This window comes from Ursus americanus, chromosome 22 (assembly GCF_024610735.1).
Source record: "Ursus americanus isolate L20-20 chromosome 22, mUrsAme1.1.p, whole genome shotgun sequence".
Lineage (NCBI taxonomy): Eukaryota > Metazoa > Chordata > Mammalia > Carnivora > Ursidae > Ursus > Ursus americanus.
This window is the reverse complement of record NC_142148.1, coordinates 52,825,488-52,848,836: the sequence shown is the minus strand read 5'-3', so window position 1 is coordinate 52,848,836 and position 23,349 is coordinate 52,825,488. Positions and strand designations below refer to the sequence as shown.

Sequence of the window (23,349 nt, the reverse complement as noted above, 5' to 3'; positions counted from 1 at the left end):
GCTGTCGACACAGAGCGAGAGGGTGTGTAGGCTAGGGAGTCTGCTTGGACACCACCTGCTTGCCCCCTCGCCGCCAACGGCATCCTCACCTAGGCTGTCGCCACATTCATGACAAAGGCTTCCCCTCCCCAAGGAATGCTTCAGACCATTCCCGACTTCATCCACTCAGGACCCTGTTCCATCCCACCCCTCCTCTCTTTCCAGACCTGCACTTTCCAGGCTACCTTGATGAGCAGATTCCTGCCCTGTGTGGTGTCCTTGCTGCACAGCTTTTGAAAGATCCTCAATGGCTTCCTGAAGAGAGGCGAGGGAGGCAGGATCAATGGACGAATAATGTGGCAGGGTTGAGTGCGAGTGCCTTTTCTTTGAGAACCCCAGAGTGTCAACCTGCCTGGTTGAGGGTTTCTTCTGGGATCCTCTGAGCACTAAGGTCTTTGTAGGACATGGGAGGGAGCTCTCATGTGGCTCGTCCTGGGCCTCCCTTCCCATATTCATTGAGAAACGCTGTTTGGGTCAATTTGGGGTTCAAATGGGCAGAGAGCTTAGTGGCTGTCAAGGAAACACGTGAAGAGATTTAATGCAGCTCAGCCCCGTGTGGGACATTTGGCAAAACTGATTTCTAAAGTGGGAGGCATGGTGGCCTCCTCACCAGGAAGGCTGAGAGATGCACCCACCAGCCTAGGTCCTGTGGTCGGGGTTTGCCGCCTCCCAGAAGGTCCAAGCTGCCTGAGAGGGAAGAGGACAAGCCTCTGGGAGCTCCCTCGTCCATCCTGGTCCCTCCATGGAGAGAGGCCTACTAACCTGGAAACCTTCCCCCACGTGTTCTCGAGGCGGTGAATGGAGACACTCTGCAGAGCCGAGAGGATGGCATGTAAGGACGAGTAGTTCCTCAGGGTTTGACAGGCCTGGGGAGGGAAGAGAATGGGCTGTCACTTGGGGAGCCGGCACCTGATTGGCTCTCAAGCTTCAGTCCCCCTCAGGGGAAAGCGCTCCTGCTGGAGGAAGCAGCTGTCCAGGGACCTGCCGAAGGGCACACGTGAGGCCCAGAGGAGGAGGAGGATTTTACCTCACACCAAGGAAGGAGCCAGGAAGAAACGGAGCATCCCAGCATGGGGCCATGCAAGGCGAGGTCAGCATGCCCCTGGACCAAAGAGCCTAGGGACTGCACAGTCCTAGGGCAAAGACCAGGGCCTTCCACCCTGAGACCTGATCAAGGGAAGAGCAGTGCCCGAGACTCAGGAGAGCACCTCGGCTGGGCTTCCCGTTGCATACCTTGGCCACCTTGATCCAGTGCTCCACCACCACGGCCCTGTCCCGGGCTGTCATGCTCGGGTTGCCAAGGCAGGTGGTGATGACACACTTGGCCACACCGTTGAACTGGGCGACAGTGGCCCGGACTGTGGGTGCCAGGTGCTCATTGCCAGGCTTGTTGCGCTTGGATCAGACGGAGCCCAGGCACTGATGGGGCAGCAGCTTCTTGAACAGCTCCTAGAGAACAGGCGGACCTTGGTTCACCCAGCCATTTCCCATGCAAGACTCATGTCCTACGTAGGAGTCACAGGTCAGAGCTGGACCTCAGGGAGCTGAGAATCTGGCCTGAGCCTGGTTGGAGACCATGGATTTCATTCCATTGTTTTTCCCTGAGGGAACCCAGTACACAATGACCCAGGAGCAAACAGAGCAAGGGAAGGAAGGAGGGCATTGGCACCCTGATCATGCTCAGGAACTCCCAGCTCCAGGTGGCACTGCAAGGTGGTCCAACCCAAGGGGGCTTCTTCCCCTCCCCTCCAACTGGTCATCCCCCTGGTCCTTCCCCCCTTTCAGATGCACATTCTCACACGGGAGCTGCAACCACACGTTCTTCCGTCTGCCCTGTCCTCATGGACACATCAGACGCCTAATCAATGCTGAGGGTACTCATCCTCCAAGGCACATGAGTGGGTGACCCATGGACTTGACTGAACACAGGGAGCTGCCCTCCTCCACCCACGGGACCAGGGCCTGCCCATTGGTCTCTCCATTCTGGCTCATTTCTTCTCCCTAGTACCTCCGTATCAGTGCTTATCAGGGTCTCTCGCTACAGTCCGCAGCTGGACAGTGAAAGCTTGGGGCTAAGCGCCTTGATGGGTTGACAGGGTTGGGAAGTGGTGGAGCTGAGATTTGGTCCCAGACCATAGGAGTCCACATCAGGGAAAGGCAGGTGTGGGGCAGGTGAGAGCAGAAGGAAGGCCTGCCCCTGGCCCACCCTGAGAGCCCAGCTGCTCACCGCATCCATATACGTGAGCTGCTCTGCCACCAGCCTGGGAGGGAAGTCCAGGAGGTCGGGCTTCTCCTCACCCAGCTGGTTCTTTGGGGTGACACAGCGGTGGCAGGAAGCCTCTGGGGCCGCGGTGGGCTCTGTGGCTGTTGCCTGAGTGAAACTCCAGCAAAAAGGGTGGTCCAGCTGACTGCTGCTCAGCACCCGGCACACATGCAGAAGATGGGAGCACGGGTTGCAGTTCTGGAACAGCTGACGGAGGGGAGGCTGGCTCTGACACCGCAGGTGACAGTTGACACAGAGCCGGGGTCGCCTCTAGCTCTATAGGAGGCCCTGTTCCTGGCTCTGCCGCTGGAAGGAGCCCTGGAGCTGGCACTGGGGCAGGAGACAGAGAAAGGTTCATCCACATCACTGACTTTCCATATGCCTTTGCAAAACCAGGACAGACCCCATGGCCTTGAAAGGAATACCCAGCCCATGAACCGCATCCCAGTTAGCCTTCCCAGCTTGCCATCCCCCTTACCCTCCACCTCTGCCTCAGTGAGCGCCAGAAGTTCCCGCTGCATCAGGAGAAGGGGGACATGGTTTGTCAGGTCCCAGGCATGCCACTTCAGAACCATGGCCCCATGCACATAGGCCACCTTGATCTCGACACGGTCACGGCCCAGGGACTGATAGATAGCCTGCAAATTCTGTTCAGGCCAGGTACCCAAGAAGGGAGACAGGGTGCTGGGGAGAGTCATATGTGGAACAGAGTCAGAGGCCTGGCCTTGCATTGCACATGCTACTCCCACAGCACCGTTCTTTCTGTATGGGTCCCAGAGGATGGCCCCAGCCCCCTCCCAACCCCTCTCTAGCTGCCCTCGTAGTGGAAGGCCTGGTCCTCCAGAAAACCTGAATGAGTCTGGTTTTTCCACTTCTCTTCTCCTCTACCTGGCCATGGGCCTGGTCTACTCTATGCTCCATGCACATCAGTATCAAGGCTCAGGTTGGAGGCAGATTTGTGAGTGGTCGGCTCAGCACACCCTCGGTTCTTGGCCCCGGTTGGGGTGGTCAGCAGGGAGGGGCAGGCAGAGCAAGTTGGGACCGTCAAAGGGATGGGTGTTTCAGGCACCCACTGAGCCCAGACTGTGCTCTGCTGCCTAGAGGGCCCGGGACCCCCTCCACAGCCTTCTTTGACTCATTTGCTTCTTCACATGAAGCCCCCCAGATGAAGCCCACCCACTGGAAATCAAGAGATCGGTGAGATCCCTGGTTCGGCAAATCCCTCCCCAGCCACCACCCCTGTAGTCCCCCATCCTGCTCTTTGGAGGCAACCAGCCCTGCTTCTGGACCCAAACCCCTGTCCCAGTTTTACTTGATCATTTCATCTGTCCTATGATCCAGCTCTCGGTGGATCCTTTCAAAGCTAGAGGAGGCTACGAAGATGTCACATCTAACAACGATTGGACATGCGTGCTTAGGGTGTGCAGAGTGCCTATCTGACCCTCTGACTAGACCTGAGACCCAGACACTGTATCTCCTCTCTCCATTCACATTCCTAGGTGCTTAATATACATTCTTGAACGACTACTTCCCAGTCCGCACTTTCCAAATCCTGAGTGGCCTGTGGGCTGGTCTGCCTGCTCCCAGTGTGCCCCTGAGCTGCTCACACAAAGGACAACTACCAGAACCATCTAGATGGAATCTCAGAAGTCCTTTACACATAGAGAAACTGCCTGCTTTGCATTTCCTTTCGTCAACCCAGAAGGGCCACCGGCCTGTGAGGGTTGCACTTGAGAGCTTCTTGACCGGAGAGAGAGAACTATTAAGCAAGAAGATGCCCAGCACGTCCAGGAGCCCTTTCTACAGAGCCAAGCACCAGAGTAGCCCGTGCCATGTTTCCTCCCATGATTTCCTACAGTAACTGTATGAGGTTCATCCTCTTAACCACCCCACTTTTCAGAAGAGGAAAGGGAAGGTCAGAGAAGGGTGGTGCCATTCCCGAGATGTACACCCAGTAGATGGGAGGCTCACCCTGTGCTGTGCATGGGGTGGGCACTCACCGATTGAACTGCTGGCCCAGGACCTGTGTGGCTGAAGTGAACATCTCGTACATGCAGAAGATCGTTGAGGTGGTTGAGATGCTCCCATCTGGGAAGGATGGCACCAGGGACTGTACGAAATGCTCCATTGTGCCTTCTCGGAGCCTCAGCATCGTCTGGGCCTCATCCAGGGACAGGGATGATTCCTTTTCCCACCAGGTAGAGAAGGGGGGTGTGGGGGGCAATGGAGTCAGCTTCAACACCACGAACCACCAGGATGATCAGGGTCTGGTGCTCAGACCAGAGAGTCCCATCCCTTCGGGAACTTGTGCAAGAAAAGGGACTTGAGGGCCCACCCAGAAAAAGGCTCTAGGCTTGAAAGTACAATTGCCTTTAGGGGTGAAATGAGAAAGCATTGGTCACTTCAACACATCTTGTTAGCTGAGCCACCACAGCCTTTCTCTCTCTGAATAGGCTTTATTAAGAACTGTACGCCTTTGAGTCATCAGTCAACATCCCTACTGCAGACAGGAGAAAGCACAGGCTTAGCATCTCCAACGCTGCTCGAGATCATAGACGTTGGGCCTGAGAACTGTCCAGAGCATGGAATGCATGGCATTTCCCTAGGCTGCTGTGGCCTGGTCTGTTCCTCAGGTGGGGAGAAAGGTTCAGGGGAAATCCACCTTCCTCGGCAGGCCCCAGGGGAGCCGGTTGTTTCTAGTGTGGGTTCTGGCCTTGCCGTGATCATCTGTGGGTCCTGAGATTGGACATCAATCTGGACCTGTTCTCACCCCAGACCAGCATTGGATGTTGTTGTGGGCCGAGGCACCTGCTGCTTGTCAAGGGAGATGGAGAAGCTGAGCCTTTGGAGCAAGCAGCTCCTCAAAGATGGCCTGGATTGAACTCTGAAAAGACAGAGTCCACTACCTGGGCCAGGAGGCATCAGAGGCCTTGCACCCAATCCGTGCTTGAAAGGCTGATTCACGGCGGCAGACAACCTCCCATACGGAGGTCCAAAAAGACATATGAGGACACAGCTTGTGACCCGGGGGACATACAATGAGTCGATGTGTTCTGAGAGGTGATACGTTACAGAGGAACATATAGAATGGCTTCATCCCACCGTTCCTTTTATGTTCAATCACCCTGTGTGGGGTGAGGATTCATAAGGCCTTGGACACGTTCTCCAAGGACAGTGGAGCTGGGTTCTACACAGGATGGCTGGGGTGAGTCAAGAAAATACTCAAAACAGTAGCAAAATGCAAAGACACTCATGGCTGCGGGAAAAGTCACACAAAACAGAATGAAACAGAATAACCCACGCCCCAAACTGCAAAAAACACGAACACTATTCTCTACCATTCCCACCTATGGGAAGAGTGTCTTCCTACCTTCTCCCACAGCTGGTGGTGGAGGTGTGGATACTGGGATGACTTTGTGGTTGGGCCTGCGGGGCACTCATGTGGAAACACCATGGGAGGGCCCCAGGTTTGTCCCCACATTTGTGTGGGGGCCCTGGGCGTGTGGAACCCTCTTCCCATTCTCACCTCAGAGCGGCACTGATCCTGGGTGGCCTGGTGCACCTGCCACTTGTCTAGGGCGTTGTAGTTGAAGTCCCAGACCAGCTCTTCGATGACCTCCTGGGTGCAGCTCTGAAAATGCAGTGCCCCATAGACATGGGGTCAAGAGACATTAGTGTCCTCCCGGGACATTGCCACAAGGGGCCACCCGCATTAGAAATCCTGTTCTCCAGTTGAGGCAAAGAGGGGCAGCTGAAAAGACATCGAGCAAGGAGGTAGCCGGATGAAACTCTAGAGCTCGTGATTAACATCGAGGTAGTTGAGCTTGGTCCCCAGTGCTCAGCTTCTCATCCTGCCTGCTATGACCTGGGGTGTGAACATGAAAGATGGGCCAGGCTTCCAACACCTGGCAGCTTCCTTCTGCCCAGGAAGGGTGTGTCCCACATCCTCTGTCCCCTTCTCTACACATAGACAACCAGCCCCCCACCCCAACACACACACAGGGACACACATAATGAGGGCCAAGAGGTGTGGGCCTGCTGAGGTGACATCACAGTTGTTGCCTGCTCTCCAGTGGGCTGCCCTGAGCTGCCTCGTGTTACCTGTTGGTGTCTCCTGCCACATGTCCAGAGGGCTCGGAAAAGCGGGCTGAGCCGACGTCTACAATTATTTGCAAGTCTCTCTCTCTGGGCTTGCCTGGGCCCAGAGACCCTGAAGGGAGGAAGGCAGCAAGAGAACATCTTGCTCTCTCGAACGTCTCCACCCAAGTGAGCTGGAGAGCAGGTTGTCTTTTGAATCTGGGTGCCCGGTTACCAGAGTTCTAAGTTCAGTTGGGGCCTATCACAGAGGAAGTGAGGTCACTCTTTCAAGATTCTAATCCCTGGGACCATGTGTTCAGTCAGACCTATCCAGAGCCCCTTCTTGGCAGTTGACTCCTTAGCTTTCTCCCCCATGTCATCTCCTTAACTGGACACAATGAGCCAAAAAGGCCATAGCCACCGCTCTCGGGAAATGGAACTAGGGTCTGAAGCTTCAGGAGGCAGAGCTGAATTCAGACCTTACGTTCTGTGTTTCTTTGCGCACTTGTGTGTCCTATGTCATTGCGTCTCTCACGTAGTCCCCACTTTCCCAGCCTGCAGTGTGGGGATCAGGCTAGAATTTACTTCCTTGGGACATCCTCTGGTGTCTGTGGATAAGAGTATTTATTACATGTGTGGGGTGGTCCCCTGTGTATCTGAGGCACAATTTTCAAGATGGAAGAATTACAAGAAGGGGTGGGACTTGGCATGGAGGGCCGCTCAGAAGAGGCCTGGGTTCCAGCCCTGTAATACTGCAACTGTCACTTTCCCTCTTGGCCTCATTTTAAGGTGGGCACCATGATGGCCTGGAAAAGCAAGAAGATGCAGGCATTGTCATCCTCTGTAGTAAAACCATGCAATTGTTTCCCGTTATATGAAGAACGAGACCCCGTTACCTCGTTTGGGTCTATGAGGGGAGCGGCTTTCACCATGGCTCCCAGGGATCCTGACCTGTGGTATAGGCATCAGACTGTAACTGCTAAGTGGTCAGTGACTGGCTTTTGACCCACAGGACATATTCAACGTGATGAAGTACCATGCCTAGAGCTTCTCTACATGTCATGCAAAGAGTTTCTCACTCCCTAGTTACTTTCCATCATGTTCCACTACTCACTCCTTCCCTTTCCCTTCTTCTCTCTCTGAAGCAGAACCAAGCACCGATGTTTTGAGCTGCCATCTACAGAGGCTCAGAGGATAGAGAACGGAGGCAGTGCCAAGGCCAAAAGACACACAGGAACTCAGGTTCTGAGTCCAGATGGCATCCCGAGTCACGTGAGCCAACTCATGACAAAATCCTCTTCCAGTATGGCCCTGGTCACAGCCGCAGCCACTGACACACCTTGAGCCTGGGGAACCATGCTAATTTGGGCCCGCATTCTTCACCCACAAATACTGTTAGAAATTAAAGCGATGCACCTGCACATGCAGGGTATCAGGGCAATGCAGTCCCGGGGCAACTCTAGATAAGTAACAGTCTCCCAGGCCTCAGCATCTGTCCCTGCCTTCCTCCCTCCCCTCTGCTCTCCTCCTAGTGTCCCTGCAGCCACCCTGGCTGCCTTTTTCACTCCTCTGGCCAAACTGGCTTCTGTTATTGAGTGTCTGCAGCACAAGTCACTTCTTCCTGAAACGCTGCTCCCTGACGTGTGCAGGTCTAGCTCCCTTTGGTCAATCTGTTCTCAGCAACCTCAGCCTCAGTGAGGCCTTTCATATCTTTCCATGCAGTGACTCCCCAGCCTTCCTCCGTAGCACACTTCATTCCTAGTACAGAGCGCTTGCTCTTTTCTTTCACGTGCGTTCTCTTTGGAGCTTTGGTCCATGTGTAGACTGGGAGCTCCTAAAGCAAAGGAGCCCTAGGTAATTTCAGCTCCGCGCACGGGCCCAGCAAGATACCTGGCATAGGGCAGTGCTCAGTGTGTAGTTACTCAATGAATAATTGAGAAGATCTTGGAGCCCACCTCCCCTCTTAAGCACCTAGACTGCAGAATGCTACTAAAACTTTCAAGCTGTTTCTGGGCAGGGGCGACAACCACAATGGCCTCTGCCTGACTCTTCCTGCTCCAGTTCCTCCAGCAGAACTCACCAGGTACCATGGACAAGGAAGCGCCCTGCATCCAGTTCTCCAGCTCTGGTGGCACAGCTCCACGCAGGCACACCAGCAAAAAAAGCCATGCCTTTTCTTGGGGGTCCTCAACACAGTGCCTTTGCAGAGTCACAGAGCAAAGGAGCAGGATCTCCAGGCTCCCTGGGCAGAGTAAAGGACCTCAGAACCCTCCCTTTCCTCCTTTTCTGTCCACTCCCATGGTGTCCTCTTTACGATTCCAGCACCCGCACCTCAGCCAGAAGAGTGCTGCTGCACCCACCCCTGTGTGTCTAAACGAGGAACTGAAGGTCTAATGCAGACTAGACTTGTCCCTGGGCCCCAGACACAGTGAACGCTCCTCAACATGACTAACCCACAGAAAAATGCAACCAAGAGCATCATGAGGCATCACATCACATCGGCGGGAATAGCGACCCTCCAAAAGTCGAGAGATAACAAATGCTGGTGAGGAGGTGGAGCAAAGGGAATCCTTGGGCACCATTGGTGGGAATGCACATTGGTACTGTCACTATGCAGAACACTGTGGACGTCCCTCCAAAAATTAAAAAGAGAACTACCGGATGATCCAGCAGTTCCACCTCTGGGAACATACCCATAGAAAATGAAGGAATATGTCCAAGCAACACCTGCACCTCCATGTTCAAGAAGCATTATTTTCAATAGCCAGGACACGGAAAACATCAGTGCCCTTTAGTGCTGAGTAGGGAAAGAAGTGGTACCTAGAGAATAGCATAGGAATCAGCCAGAAGAAAAGGACATCCCGCTAAGTGTGCTAACAGTACCGGACTTTGAAAGCATGCTGCCAAGTGAAATAAGGGAGACAGGGCAAAGACTTTCTGTAGAGAAGCATAGAGAGAGAGAGAGAGATCGGTCCTGTCTAGAGAGAGAGAGAGCTATTTTTCCCTTCTCTGTGGAATCTGAGACAAAGAAGAGAAAAGGAGGAAGACTAACTCAGAAAAAGAGATCAGATTGAAGTAACCAGAAGCAGAGGGCGGAGGGGGTGCGGGAATTGAGTGAATGGTGAAAAGGACAAATTCCAGTTTCAGATCAATAAGGAATAGGGATTTACAGTACACCCCAGGACTACAGTTCATTACTGTTCTATGGTGTATTTGAGAGGTGTGAAAAGAGCAAGTTCTGAGAGTTCTCATCACAAAGAAAAACCTCTCTTTCTTTTCTTTTCTTTTCTTTTCTCTTTTCTTTTCTTTTCTTTTTTCTTTTTTCTCTTCACTTTAACCACAGCCAGAGGGTCAAAGGTAACACACTGTACATATTCACGGGGAGAAAGGAGTACATAGGGAAACCTTCATTCAGTCGTTCAACAAACAGTGGATTTAGCATGAGGTAATCCCCGTTCTTGGCTGGGTTCTGCCCAGAACTCCTGTGTCCCACACACCTCTGGTGCTGATTTGCTGATGCCCTGAGTGAGGCACTTCCTTGCCTCGGTTTCCCCCTTACGGTGACCACGCTGGCTGCCGACACTGTTAACAAGGATGCTGCGGGAAGGAGGAGGTGCCAGCCTCGGAGTGTGGGTTCCCGGGGGAGGGGGTGCAGGCCTTTCCCCTGTAATTTATTTCCAGCTCAGGTGCTTGTGAACTCCTCCCAATCCTCCTGCTGAAGTGTGTGCAATGTCTGTGGGTTGTCACACGCATTAATTATCTGCTGAAGGTTATAAAGTACCCCTCGCTTTGGCAAGATCACCCTAAAGAAAAGGGCTTTATCAACGTCGCCATTAAATGCAATCGCAGAGAGTGGAGAAGATGGAAAGGAAAATCGCTCAAGCCAAAGAATAAATGACATTTCAGAAAACGCAGAACAAGTAGATATGAAGATCAATTGGAACTTAAAGTGACGACATGTCCAATGACATAGTCGCGGATTCTGGGTTGCTTCGGGCAAGAAAGGGGGACGGTACACACGGAGCCAGACAAGAGGCCCTGAGGCAGGGAGCAAAAGGTTTGATCCTGGGCAGTGTCTTAACCCTTCTGTGCCTCCTTTTTCTCATTCATGAAATGGGACAATATTCACACTGAACCGGAAAGTGATAATAAGAGAATACAACTTCATACGCCTGGCATCTACCAGGTGCTCACAAATCACAGCTGTCATCACGGAGAGTCAACGGCGGAGGAAGCGAGAGGTGGGCACGGAATTCGCAGGTGCTCAGAACGCATTTCATTTCGTTGGACTAAAATGAAGCTTTGTTTTAAATATCCCTGTCTCATTGTTTCCAGACTGTATGTCATCTCACCATGCAGCACATAGACCGTGCAATGCTGGTAAATATAACAGGCTCCCGCGGGGGGGGGGGGGGTGTGCTGATTTGTGGCGTGTGCCAGTCTCCATGGGGTGCATATTCCCACCATGGCTGATTTCAAGCTCCCAGCCTGCCCTCACTGAACACAGTCAGGTAGAGACGTCAGCGGCTCGTCATGTCATTTCCGTGGATTTCTGCTGTAAAGATACAACAGACGAGAGCATAGATGATGGCAGTATGTAGTAAAGCCATCAGGAAATGATGAGTTTGGGATATTCATTACCTTTGTTCTTTTAAAGATTTTATTTATTCATTTGAGAGAGAGAGAGAGCAGGGGGAGGGGCAGAGGGAGAGGGAGAAGCAGACTCCCCTCTGAGTAGGGAGACCAATGCATGGATCCATCCCAGGACCCTCCTGGCTTGTGGTGAGGATCAAAGTGACACCATAAAGATGAAAGTAGCCCTGCCTCTGGTTTCATTTCCTATCGCAAGGTTTTCTTTTTCTTTTTTTTTTAAGAACACAAATCAGATATTACTTCCTGCTTGAAACCCTCCCCAGGCTGCCTGCGGCCTAAAGAACAAACGCCAGGCTCCTAAGGATGCCTGAAGAAGCCCCTGGACGAGTGCATTTTTGCCCCTTCCACTTGGTGTCCTGGGTCTGCTCAGCTGCCCTAGGCCTGGTGACTCCCAGATCCCGGGGGTCCTCCTCTTCTTTCTGCAGCCCAGGGACCAGCACGCAGGCCCCACATCTGTCTACCTCCAGCCGCCTCCCACAGCCTCTTTCAGGCCGTCTTCCAGGATCCAATCTAAGTACAGCCCAGCATTAGCTGTGATGCCACGGAACACATCCCTGAGCCTCACTCTCCTGTGTGCAGAAGGGCCCGGGACACCTAACTCCTCGGGGTGGGCAGGAAGCCTGGCGAAGACACGCGCGAGGACTCGGGCCAGGCCCCGGCCCACTGCGGGGCGCGACCCTGCGGGTTCCGGCCCTGGGGCTGGGCTGCAGGGCGGCGGGCTAGGGAGGCCCTGCAAAGGGGCCGCGTCCGGGCTGTGCGGGGCAGGGCAGCGGGTGGGAGGGCTTCCCCGAGGTCGGTCCAGCCCCGCCGGCCCAGAGTGCCGCCAGTGGGACCTCCGGGACTCCCGGCCTCCGCCGAAGCTTCCCCAGACCCGGCCACCACAGGCTCGCTCAGTCCATTGCCGTCCTGAATGCCCCGCGCGACTGTCCGGCGCTGTCTCGGGAGCGGAGCCCCGTGGCGTGCAGGGTATGCGCGGGCCGCCAGGCGCTTGCCCGGTCCTCCGGGGGGGTGGGGGGGGTGGGGGGGCGGAAGCTCGGCGCGGGGACGCGGCCGGGCGCGCGCCGTGGCGGTGAAGCGCTCCTCAGTCGGTCGCCGCGCATGCGCGGCCGTCGCCTACGCAGCATATCCAGAGGGCGCGAGCCCCCCGCCGCCGCCGCCGCCGCCGCCGCCGCCGCGACCGCTGTGCGCCCGCGGCGTGAGGCGTTGGAGGGAGCGCCGCCCGTCGGTTCGCGGCGCCGCCTCGCAATGGTCTGCCCTCGCCTCCCGGCGCCCCGCGTGGTCCATGTGAGTGCGGGGAGGGGGCGGGGGCCGGGAAGCGGGCGGGTGGGCCGGCTCCTGGTGCTGGGGGTTGGCAGGGCCGCGGCCCGCGGGCGGAGGGCCGAGCGGGGCTAACCAGCCGGTCCGCGGGGCGGATGCGGCGGAGACGGACGCCTCCCGCGCGCCGCTTGGGAGGCCGAGGATGTGGGGAGGCCGGAGAAGTGGGGAGGACGAGGGAGGGGCCCGGGGAGGACGGCACTCTGGGGAGGATCGGGGCGCGGGCAGGTCGGGAGATGTGGGAAGGACTGGGGGTTTCCGGGAGACGGGGATGTGGGGAGGCCGGCGTGGGGACACGAGAGGCCAGGGAAGGGGGACGAGGGGGCGGGTTCTGGGAGAAAGGCTGTGGGTGGAGGACGGACTTGTGGGGAGGTCGGCGGGCTCCGGCAGGCCAGGGGACGAAGGGAGGCCGGGGGCTCGGGTAAACGGGGAGGTTTGGGGGACATGAGAAGGCCAGGGGGTGTTCGTGAAAGATGGGGAGGTTGGTGGATTCGGGGGTCTAGGAGAGACAGAGGGGCTCGAGGCCGGAGCGCACAGGGAGGCCGGGGGCTTGGGGAGGCCAGCCGGCCTCCTTGGGAGCTGGCCAATTGCCTCAAAGACAAAAGCGGGGAGAGAGGAAGGAGGAGGAAGAGGGAAATCCTTGGGGACCTGGAGGGGGGAGAAGAGCCCTGACCCGATATGGGGACTCACTGGCCCTCCGGCAGGGAAGGGCGAGCCTCGAACCCGGATCCGGGCGGCTCCTTCCCCGCAGCTGGCGCTCAACTTGCTGTGGCCCTGTGGTTTTTGAGGCGAAAGCCCTGGAGACCTCGTTGATTCATTGTGCCTCCAAGTTTACCTCTTCCCAACCCAGCCCCCAGCTCTGCTTCTGGCTTAGGTGGAAGAAGGACTTGTTTCTTTTTCTCTCCTTTCCTTTCTTTTCTCAGGAGGAGGAGGAGGGGTGTGTGTGTGTGTGTGTGTGTTACTTGGTTTTATTTAATTGCAGGATTTAGCTTAATGCAGTAAGGGTAAAAAAATTGTTTTTTAGTCATTTCAACAGTGTCTCATTCTTGCATAGTTAGCCTGCAGCTGGGTTTTTGGCAGTGAGACTAAGATAATAGTAATGTAGTAATTGTGGGAACTGGTTGAAATACGTTCAAGCTGAAGGCGGTGTAAGGATTTGGGGATCTATACTTAAGACGACCAACGCTGGGATTCTTAGATAGAATGTCAACATTTTCGTGGTTGGAAAAATAGGCCATTACTATTTGAAATGAAATACCAGAGCCTCACTCTTAATATTTTATTTGTAAAACTCATAATGGAAGCAGTCTTCTCTTGGAAATGTGTGAACTCTGGTCAGTTGTCTCATCTCTGAAAACCTGAAAGGTGGATGAAGTGATGGAAAGATACATTGCAAATTAGCATTCACCTTATTTTTGTTGAGATCCAATGTAGGTAATTTTTTCATGCCATTGTGCTTTGGAGATAATTTTTAACATCCTGCAATATTTAAACACATGAAACTTCTGAAGAAAGTTTGCGTTCCGGTGTCTTTATGAGTACGTTGTTTTCTCTTTGTGGCTGTCCTTGGAGGTGAAACACTGAATGAGCCTACCCCTCGTGTCTTGAATACGTTTGTGTGCTAAATGTTGTCGAAGCAGCAAGATCCCATGTTATACATTCTTTAAGTAATATCTTTCCGGTGATTATCATATACTCCGATTTAATAATGAAAACTGGGGAAAGATGGTTTAAAACCCATTGCTGTCTTTTAAAGGATCCCACAATCAACCTAAGACTTGAGTATATACACTGAATAAAAGGACCTACGCATTGTTCAGAGGTGATGATGCATCAAGAAGCAAGTCCTTGGATAAAGAAAGACATTGAATCCAAAACTTAGTGTTTAAGGTTTGGGGCCAAGAGTCCTGGGGCAGAGCCCTACAGGAGAGAGGACTTCAGCCTCTTTTCAGGCCGGCGGTCCGCTGAAGGTGAGTCGTGATTAGGAGTGAAGCTCCATGAGTGTGATGGGGTGGAAGTGTCCGGTGAAACCAGAAGTTAGGAGCCGCAGTGAGGATCATTAGAACATTTCTCACTAACATCGTTTCTCTAGCACTCCATGCCCATTGTTGGAAATTAGAGAACTTGACATCCCAATTCTTAAAATTGGGTTCTTCAGCAAGTCACATAACTTTTCTCGCTGGGAAGTTTGAGAAATTGTCTAAATAACAATTGTATTGTTGAAGCTATCCCCTTAAAAAAATGCTGATTAGTTCCCGCAGGAAAAATTATAGTGTCTTCTGTGTACTGTGTATGTTCTATCGTGTAGTAAAGAGTCATTTTGAACATGACTCTTCTTTTTTGGATGTTAGGTTTGAGTTGCTACTTCTCTATCTCTAAAGATTTTATGGAAACCTTTTTTCCTGTATTTTTAAGTGTCTTAATTTTGAGAAAATACTTGTCTCAAGGGTAACACAGGAAAGATGAGAGTCAAAGTCTTAATATGTAAGTCTTTAACTTTTGAAAGTAAACATTTTCAGTTTAGACAGTTTTCAGCTAAAATCTTGTTTTAAATTTCAATATAATTAAAAGTTCTATCATTTGTGAAATGAGGGGGTTTTTTTGGCTTGTAAACCAGTAAAGTTTAGTTTCTGTAGTAGTTTATTTTGTCTTAAAGCTTGAGCTTAAGAACTTATTTCATTACTGTATGTCCTTACTAAAATCCCTTAAATAATTAGCAAAATATTGCTGTGGGGGTCTTTGGGAATTTTTACTGATGCCTATAGAAATTATTTAAAATGCAAATTCTGAAAACTTGGGCAAAGTAAATGACCTTATTTGAGTGAATAGTAGTAAATTCCAGGAAGTTTGTGAGTGCAGTAAGCATTCAAATCTGAAGTCGCATCTCTGTCCTTAGAAGGATCCTCGGTGGAAGAGGATGAGAGCGGTTCCAGCTCCTGTTTGGGTGTACCTGTGTTTCAGTGCCTCAGCCAGCTGCCTTAAGTAGTTGTTTTTTTATGTCTCTTCTGAAAACCATGTTTCGTAGTGGATTATTTGAACCGTTGATGGCTTTTTCTCTCTGCTAATATTTGTGCAAGGTTTTTTTTTTTTTTTCTCTTCCATTTCATGACTACCAAAAGGCAACCTAGTGTAGGAGAAGTGAAATTGCTGTCTACCACTTTGTGGCATTAATTTCTAGGAATGGTGCCAAATCTTACCATTCAGAACTACATAAATGTGTTTCTGATTATAAAGTACCAGAAGAACCCCCTCTCTTCCTGTCTTAACAGTTGTATTGTTTTTTTTTGCTAGGCTCTATCATGGAAATAAAATTCGGATAGGCATATGTAATTCAACTTTCAGGATAGGTGAGATTTTTAGCAAATGCCGTTAATTATGGTCTTATTTGCATAAATACTAATGAAATGGTTTTTAGAGGAAAGTATGAAATAGATGTTTTTGGCTGGGTGGCACTATTGCCACTTTTTAGCAGTTGAAAGCCTCCGAGAAGGGAACAAGTAGCATCATCACAGAGTTTACTTATTTGTCAGGACATGAAGGTCTTTCCTTGCAAGCTTTGTATTGAATGAAACAAATTCTGCCTAGATCTTATTGATATACATTGGCATTTACTGTAAACTCATTTTTCAGAACAAGAAAAATGACCAAAGTCATACATGTGAATGTTATCCACTGATAGGGGAGGAGATGTAATGTTACTGCTACGTGTGGGGTATTGTGTGTTGTTGGTAGGTGTCACTACCTTTTTACCGATGAATTAAATCTGGGAGATGACACGTGCCAGACCTGAAGTGATTGCTTTCATGCTTTTTCTGCTTTATTCCTCCTGAGAACCATTGATTGTGCTATTGCTATCCTCATTTTTGCAGAGGAGACACTGGAAGTTTGGAGTTCGAGGAGCTTGCCGTGGGCTTCTTGGCCCACAAGGGGTAGGTCCTTGTTGGCTGGGCCTGCTGAACTCTCTGTGCAGCTTCTAGGACCAGACAGGACTAGAGCAGCAGTAGTCTCACAGATCTGAACGCAGCCTTCCGAAGGGGGAGTGAGTAGCATGCAGGTGTAAGTACCGTGTCTGGGAGAGTTGAAATAATTATATTTTCTGTTTGAATCTGACGCTTTCATATCATGAAGCTGTGATCTGGCCAACATGGTGTAGGTAAACATTTTAATGAACATACCAAAATTGTTTAATTATTTTAAGTTAATTTAAAATCAGTTAAATACAAATATATAATGCATAGTGCAGTGATTGACGCTTCTTATTTGTTCAAGGTTGTGCTTTACACTACCTCTACATTGTTACAGAGTGTTTTCATTGGTGACTTTTTTTGGGGGGGGTGTCAGTGTTTATGAATATAGTTTTGTGGGAAGCAAGGTGTAATGTGAGGGAAAAGTAAATTGTAAATTTCTCATGCAGGTTTCATCCCCTTGTAGTAAATCCTAGAATTTATAATCTCTAACACATTGCTGCTCTATAAATGTTTCTGAAGTGAATGTGCTCATTCTCGCCGATTTAGAATTTTCCATAGTGCTTTTAAGACTTGACGTACTCTGTCCTCCTTTATTTAGGGCCAGTGGACCAAAACCAAGGCTCAGAAGAACCTAAAAAGTTGTATCTATGGGCTGTCTGTGCCTAGGATCTCCTTTCTGCCTCCATTTTCTATCTTAAAAGTCCTGCCATCTGGTGCTTTGGATTGTGCTGTGAATGGTAGGTGTTTGTTGGGTCTACTTGTGACCAAAGCACCATGTGTTTGTCTTTGATGGACTGAAGAAAGAGCTGAAGTGGTTTTATACATTCCATATTTGTAGTGCATTGTGTGTCTTTTTATAGAATTTAAGCAACACGAGGGCAGAAACTTTGTTTTACACACTATGGCATCCCCAGTGTCTGACACAATATTTATTGAATGAAAGAACCCAGGCTCATTCGTTGTTGGAGAACTGTTCCTGCGTCAGTCAGCAGTCCACTGTTTTTTGTTTGCCTTGGTAAAGAACCTTACTTACAAACCAGGTAGGACTTGATACCAGGGAGAACTTGGATTGTCTGTTTCTATCTTTGTCTGCTTTATTTTAGATTACAAATATCATGAAACTTGAGCTGCGGGAAAAAGGCATTTCTCTGTCCCTTTATAGTTTTCAAATGTTTTTTTCTAGAAATTAATTTTGTAGGAATTGGTCATGTGTTCGTTAGGACTCATTCTATATTCTGAAGACCTAGGAAGTTGGGATTTATAAAAGATCCTTGATGACTGGTCTAGAAGCTCTAATGTATCTTCTACTAATCAGTTGGATTCATCATGTACTTTACAAGGGTTTTACATTATGCCCTGAAACCATTTTTAAAAATGCATCTTCCCAGGGGCGCCTGGGTGGCTCAGTTGTGAAGCATCTGCCTTCGGCTCAGGGCATGATCCCAAGGTCCTGGAATCGAGCCCCACATCGGGCTCCCTGCTCCGCTGGCAGCCTGCTTCTTCCTCTCCCACTTCCCCTGCTTGTGTTACCTCTCTCGCTGGCTGTCTCTCTCTGTCAAATAAATAAATAAAATCTTAAAAAAAAAAAATCCATCTTCCTAACACTGTAATGCCAGTTCCATGACACACCGGCCTTCCGATGATCTGCTTAGAGAGTCTTTTACGTTGTTGTTCAGAGTAAACGTTTTGAGCAACAGGTCACTTACCTTCACTCAGGCAAGAAAAGTTAGTATTTGCGTAGAAAAAAGAGTTTGTTCTTCCTCAGCAAGTTCCCCTTGGTCTTGCTTATTGCGAAGGGAAACACGTGCGTGCGCACACCACAGTAAACCAGTAAACTGGTTGTTTGCAGTGGTTCTCAAAGTACAACTGCATCACCATCACTTGGCCGGGTTAGAAATGCCTGTGCTCGTGCCCCACCTCTGACCTCCTGAATCAGACTCGGGGGGTGGGGCCCGCAGTCTGTTTGAACATGCTGTCCAGGAGCTTTTGTTGCATGCTAATGTCTGTCAACCACTACTTGAGAGTGTTTTAAGAGAAATGCAAGTCGTAGCAGGCAAAAAATCAGTCGTAAATGGCAGAGGCATGTGTTTGGCTTCTGACCACTTAGATTTGCTAGTGAGATTGCCTTCACTTCAGGACTCTTTTTCAGTATGTTTTTCAGGTTTTCTAGAGTCTTGGGAAGACCTCACAACTAATTTTGTTTAGGGATTTTGAATGTTTTATGCTGAGGTCATTAAATTCTTTTGAATCTTGGTTTGGATTTTAAATAAATGATTTTGCATTGAAATAGCAATTTGTATGGCCCCTGGACTTGTGGTTTTTGGCAGATAGCAGGAAAGTGTGTATATGTGGGTGCTCAAGGCACGTGTTCCCTGGTGGTTTTGTTTTGGTGTTGAGAGATTGGCTTGCTTATACTAGAGTCAGGATGATTTCCAAGTCTTGGGGTGACTACTAAAACAGTATTGTGTGAATTGATTCTATGCCTAGCATTAAAGTCATTATCTAAATTTAATATGTATTGTTTTGCCTTTGTCCTTTATTTTTTCCCTAAGATCAGAGCTAGATAAAAGTTAGTGTTCAAAGATGGAATTGGTGATATGCTTACTTTCTGCTATGTCTTATGCAGAGTTGGACGCACCTGAAGGCAAATAGAATATTGTGAGCTCAGGGACAGGGACTCTGTATTATCCTGTACGGATCTGTGGGTCCTTCACAGCTTCCTCCTCCTCCTCCTATAGTGGGTTGGCCCTCAGTCATTGGTTTAATGATTGAAGAAGAGTCTGTGCTTCTGCTGAGGGGGCCTTGTGACCTTGAAGTACATGAAGTTGTTACTAAGGTAGAGAAGAGAATTAGGGACAGACGGGTGGACTTAGGTTACCATAATGTGGACGCGAAGTACAAAGGATGTTTCCACGTCCTCTTCTGGCCCCCATCAGACTGAGTCAGTGGTGCAGCCCTGTGATGGAGAAAATAAAAGGAATGAGCTGGTGGGAAAAAGTGATCTGAAACAGTTTCTTTCTCCTTACATTGGTCAAGTGAAGTTAAAGTTCTAGTTTATAGTCAGTTATAGACTGTGAGCCCACTAAATGTACATCAGAGCGCCTGGCCTGGAGCACCTCTCAGTGAGGGAGTCTCCTGTTGCTCCCCGCTGTGCTGGGAGGCTCCAGCCGCCCCCCAGTCTTCTCTCTCATGACTGCTTCAGCCCTGCTCTGGTCTTGTGTCAGTCGCCCCGCCCCGCCCCTTCTGGTGGTTTCTGCTGTGTTGCTGCCTTGTGGTTTTAAATAGCCTTTTCCTGGTTACAATGAGGTTGCACATCTTTTTATACATTTACTGGCCATTCGGATGCACTGTTTTTCGAAGTGCCCATATTTTTCTATTAGGTTATTTTTAAATTGATTTGTAGACTATATATATTCAGAACACACATTCTTTGTTGGTTATGTATTTTGCTGCTGTCTCTTCCCACTTTGTCATATGCAGTTTCACTGACTCAGTGGTTTTTGTGTGTGTTTTTTTTTTTTTATGAATAGAAGTTCTTAAGTTTAATTAGTGCCATTTGTCAGTCTTTTCCTTTGTAAGCTTTTTGTGTCTTTCCCTGCCCTGAGGTCATGAACTAGTTCCTCATTTATTCTCTAAATGCTTTTATACTTTTGCTTTTAACCTTTAACTTTGTAATTCTCTCAGAATTGGTTTTGGTGCATAATCTGAAGAAGGAATCCAGCTTCATTAACCTGTGGACAGGCTAGTTGTCCGAACACCGTTCATTGAAAAGAGCATCTTTCCCCCAGCGCTCTGCAGTGCCCCTTTTCTTGGAAATGAAAGGTCCGTGTGTATGTGCATCTGTTTTGGACTTTCTTGAATTCCACTGGTACTGCCCAGTTTAAGTTGCTTCAATTATTTTAGTTTTATAACAGGTCTTATTGTGGAACTCTTCCCACTTGGTTCCTTTTTAAGCATACCTTGGCCCTCCTTGACCCTTTGCAGATCTGTATCTGTTTTAGAATCCCTTGCTGACTTGCAAGGAATTTCTGCCTGCTGTTGCTTGGGATGACGTCGAACGTGATCAGTGTGTGGAGAGTCGTTTCTTGGTTTGAGTTATTACAAATAAAGCCTTTGAATAATTTTGCTCAAGTCTTCATGTGACCATCGGCTTTTGTTTTTCCTGGAAATGGTTGGGTCTAGCACTGTAATGGCTGGGTCCTGTGGTAGGCCTATGTTGGCTTTTTGAGAAAGTGTCAAACTCTGTCCTGGAATGGCTGAACCATTTCACATTCCTCCCAGCTTTGTGTGAGAGTTCCAGTCACGCTGGATCGTTGGGGCAACATTTGGTATGGTTAGTCTTTTAGCTTTTCAGCCATTCCGATAGGTGTGTAATGGTTTTTCTTTGTGGTTTTGCCACCTGTGTATCTTTTGGTGTTCAAATCTTTTGCCTATTAAATTTTTTGTCTTATTGGTGGGTTCTTTATATATTCTGGATACAAGTCTTTGTCAGATGTGTGCTGTGCTTTTCTCTCATGCTATGGTTTGTTTTTGCATTCTCTCTCTCTCTTTTAAAGATTTTATTTATTTATTCGAGGTAGGGAGAGAGAGCGGGATGGGGGGAGGGGCCGAGGGAGAGGGAGCAGCGGACTCCCCGCTGAGCAGGGAGCCTGCTGCCTGCTGGACTCAATCCCAGCGCCCTGAGATCATGACCTGAGCCCAAGGCAGACACTTAACTGACTGAGTCTCCCAGGTACCCCTGGACTGTGGTTTTTCAGTGTCGTAGTTAAGAAGTTGTTGCCTAATCCTAGGTCACAAAGGTTTTCTCCTTTATTTCCCTCCATCCCCCTCTAGAAAAGTTTCAGGTTTACATTTAGGTCTGTGATTCATTTTTATATATGGTGTAGAATATTATTTGTAGGATTCTTAACTTAGTTCTGATTATTTGTAGGAGTCTATTGAGGCATAGAATGAAGATATAGCTCCTTCTGAGAGCTTTTTTTTTAATTTATTTTCTTTTTTGCTTCAACCAGTTTAAAGCAGGTTTAAGGCTTGAGGTATTTTGGACCGCCCAGTGCTGTGATTTTACTGGAGAGGTGACTCACCTCTGGTTTCTTTTATCTTGAGCTCTGTAGCCTTTAGGGCCCTGCTTCTGGAGGTAGTGTTTTTGGTTAAACACCCTAAGGGACCCAGCTTTTGATTCTTACTCCTCTTTCCCTGCATGGTTGTAAAAATGGAAGTTGAAAATTTTCAGAATTGGCAAATGACTGCAGGGCAGAGGTGGTTTCTGTGCTTGTTCATCTCTTTGGGTTCCTGATTTCACTTTAATTTTGGCCTGTTCTTTCCTTATTGTCTTGTCAGTTTCTGGTTGATTTTAAGATTTTAAAGTATTCTGTCCATCTTTTTTAGTCTTTTTCAGGGGAATGATTGGGCCAGATAACACAGCCTGTAGTTAAGGATACAGGGAAAAGTGTGTTTTATTTCACTGCAGTGTTTGGAGTCTAGACTTGGATCTGTGTCTCCTGTAGTCGTTGCTAGCCATGTGTGGCTATTTAAATTAAAATTAAATAAAATGAAAAGTTCTGTTTGACAGTGACACTAGCCCCAGTTTGGGTGCTCAGTATGCAGGTGTGGCTAGTGGCTACCACCTCGGACAGTGCAGAGATGGGACATTTTCATCGTCATGGAGCGTTCTCTTACACAGTGCTGGCCGGACTCTTGACTTTTTCCGAAGTCTGCCTAGAGCAGGCACAGCTAGACAGAGGATTGAGCCTCTTTGACAGGCGTATCATGGAGCCTGTCTCTAAGGTGGTGTGGGTTCTCAGACCGGTATAGGTGGGATCATGGGAGGCTGTGGTGCACTGAGTAGAAAACCACTAAGTACTGATATTTAATTTACAAATACCTGCCTAGTGCTTCCTTAGGGTGTCTGTTTCTTTCTTTTTTCTTTAATTTACAAAAAGTAGCAGTAATTTAAAAATTATCAAAATTAAATAGCGAGTCAAAAATTAAATTTTACCCTTAGCTAAAGTCTCAGGTATTAGTAATCAAAGATGTCTAGGTATCATAGTTTGTGTAGAGACGCAGGTCTTTTTAGTAGAAAGAGCATCTTAACTAGGAAACAGGAGGTTGAGGTACAAATACTGGTGCGTTGCCTTTAGTCATGTGACTTCTGATACTGTCTATATAAACTCTAGTATCTGTGATCTTTGAAGCTCTGCGTGCAGTTACTATGTGGGATGGTGTACACATGTAAAGTGCCAGGACAGTTGACCCCTGAACAGTGCGGGCCGCCGGACCCTTCCCCATAGTTGAGAATCGGCAGTTAGCACATATTTTGTATGTGTATCATATACTGTATTATAAAAAGGTAAGTTAGAGAAAAGAGGATGTTGAGAAAATTATGAGAAACTACATTTACTACGCGGCATGTATCAAAAAAAATCTGTGTATACGTGGACCCAGTTGTTGAGGCGTCAACAGTATTAAATACCTGTCTTGTGCCTGGTGTAGTGTCAGCCCCCGGGGGCACAGACAGGAGGGGAGTGAGGCAGTCAGCGTGCAGTATGATGCCTACAGTGATAGTGCCAGAGCAGAGTGCTCTGAGGACCTGGAGGGCATGTCCCCGTCACGGTCACGCTCAGAGGTCAGCAAACTTTCTCTGTTAAAGGTCAGATAGTAAACATTTCAGGCTTTGTAGGCCACATAGGGCCTGTCACATAGCTGCCTTTTTTTTTTTTTTAAACAACCTTTAAAAGGGTAAAAACCTTGATTAGCCCAGAACCATACAGAAACTGGCTGTGGACCAGATGCCGTGACCTCTGCAGGTCTGGCTGTCTGCAGGGATCTGTAGAAAGAGAGTGGAAGGTGGGAAGCAGGCAGGGCCTCGTGGAGGACATGCCCGCTCTAAAGGTGCAGAGGCGGGAGAGGCTGGGGTCTGTGAGACTGGATGTTTTTACTAGTGTTTAGGAGTACAGAAAGGGTTGGGTCGAGAAGGAGGTAGGGTTGATACTATTGACAAGATCAGAGCAGCGTGTGGTTGATTCTGACGGGAGC

The 23,349-nt window shown here is 49.4% G+C and overlaps 1 protein-coding gene and 1 long non-coding RNA gene across 2 annotated transcripts in view; both read left to right on the top strand.

Annotated features, from left to right (window-relative positions):
• Window positions 1-11,942: 11,942 nt before the first annotated feature.
• LOC148108176 (uncharacterized) overlaps window positions 11,943-23,349 on the top strand; it is a 91,444-nt gene continuing 80,037 nt past the window's right edge. Inside the window, exon 1 of the mRNA XM_087853894.1 lies at window positions 11,943-12,316. Within this exon, the coding sequence (XP_087710020.1) occupies window positions 11,943-12,316 (374 nt within the window). The remainder of the gene's footprint in view (window positions 12,317-23,349) is intronic.
• LOC148108177 (uncharacterized) lies at window positions 12,809-17,908 on the top strand. The gene is made up of 2 exons (XR_015721164.1): window positions 12,809-16,402; window positions 16,913-17,908. It is a non-coding gene; the product is annotated as an uncharacterized LOC148108177 (long non-coding RNA).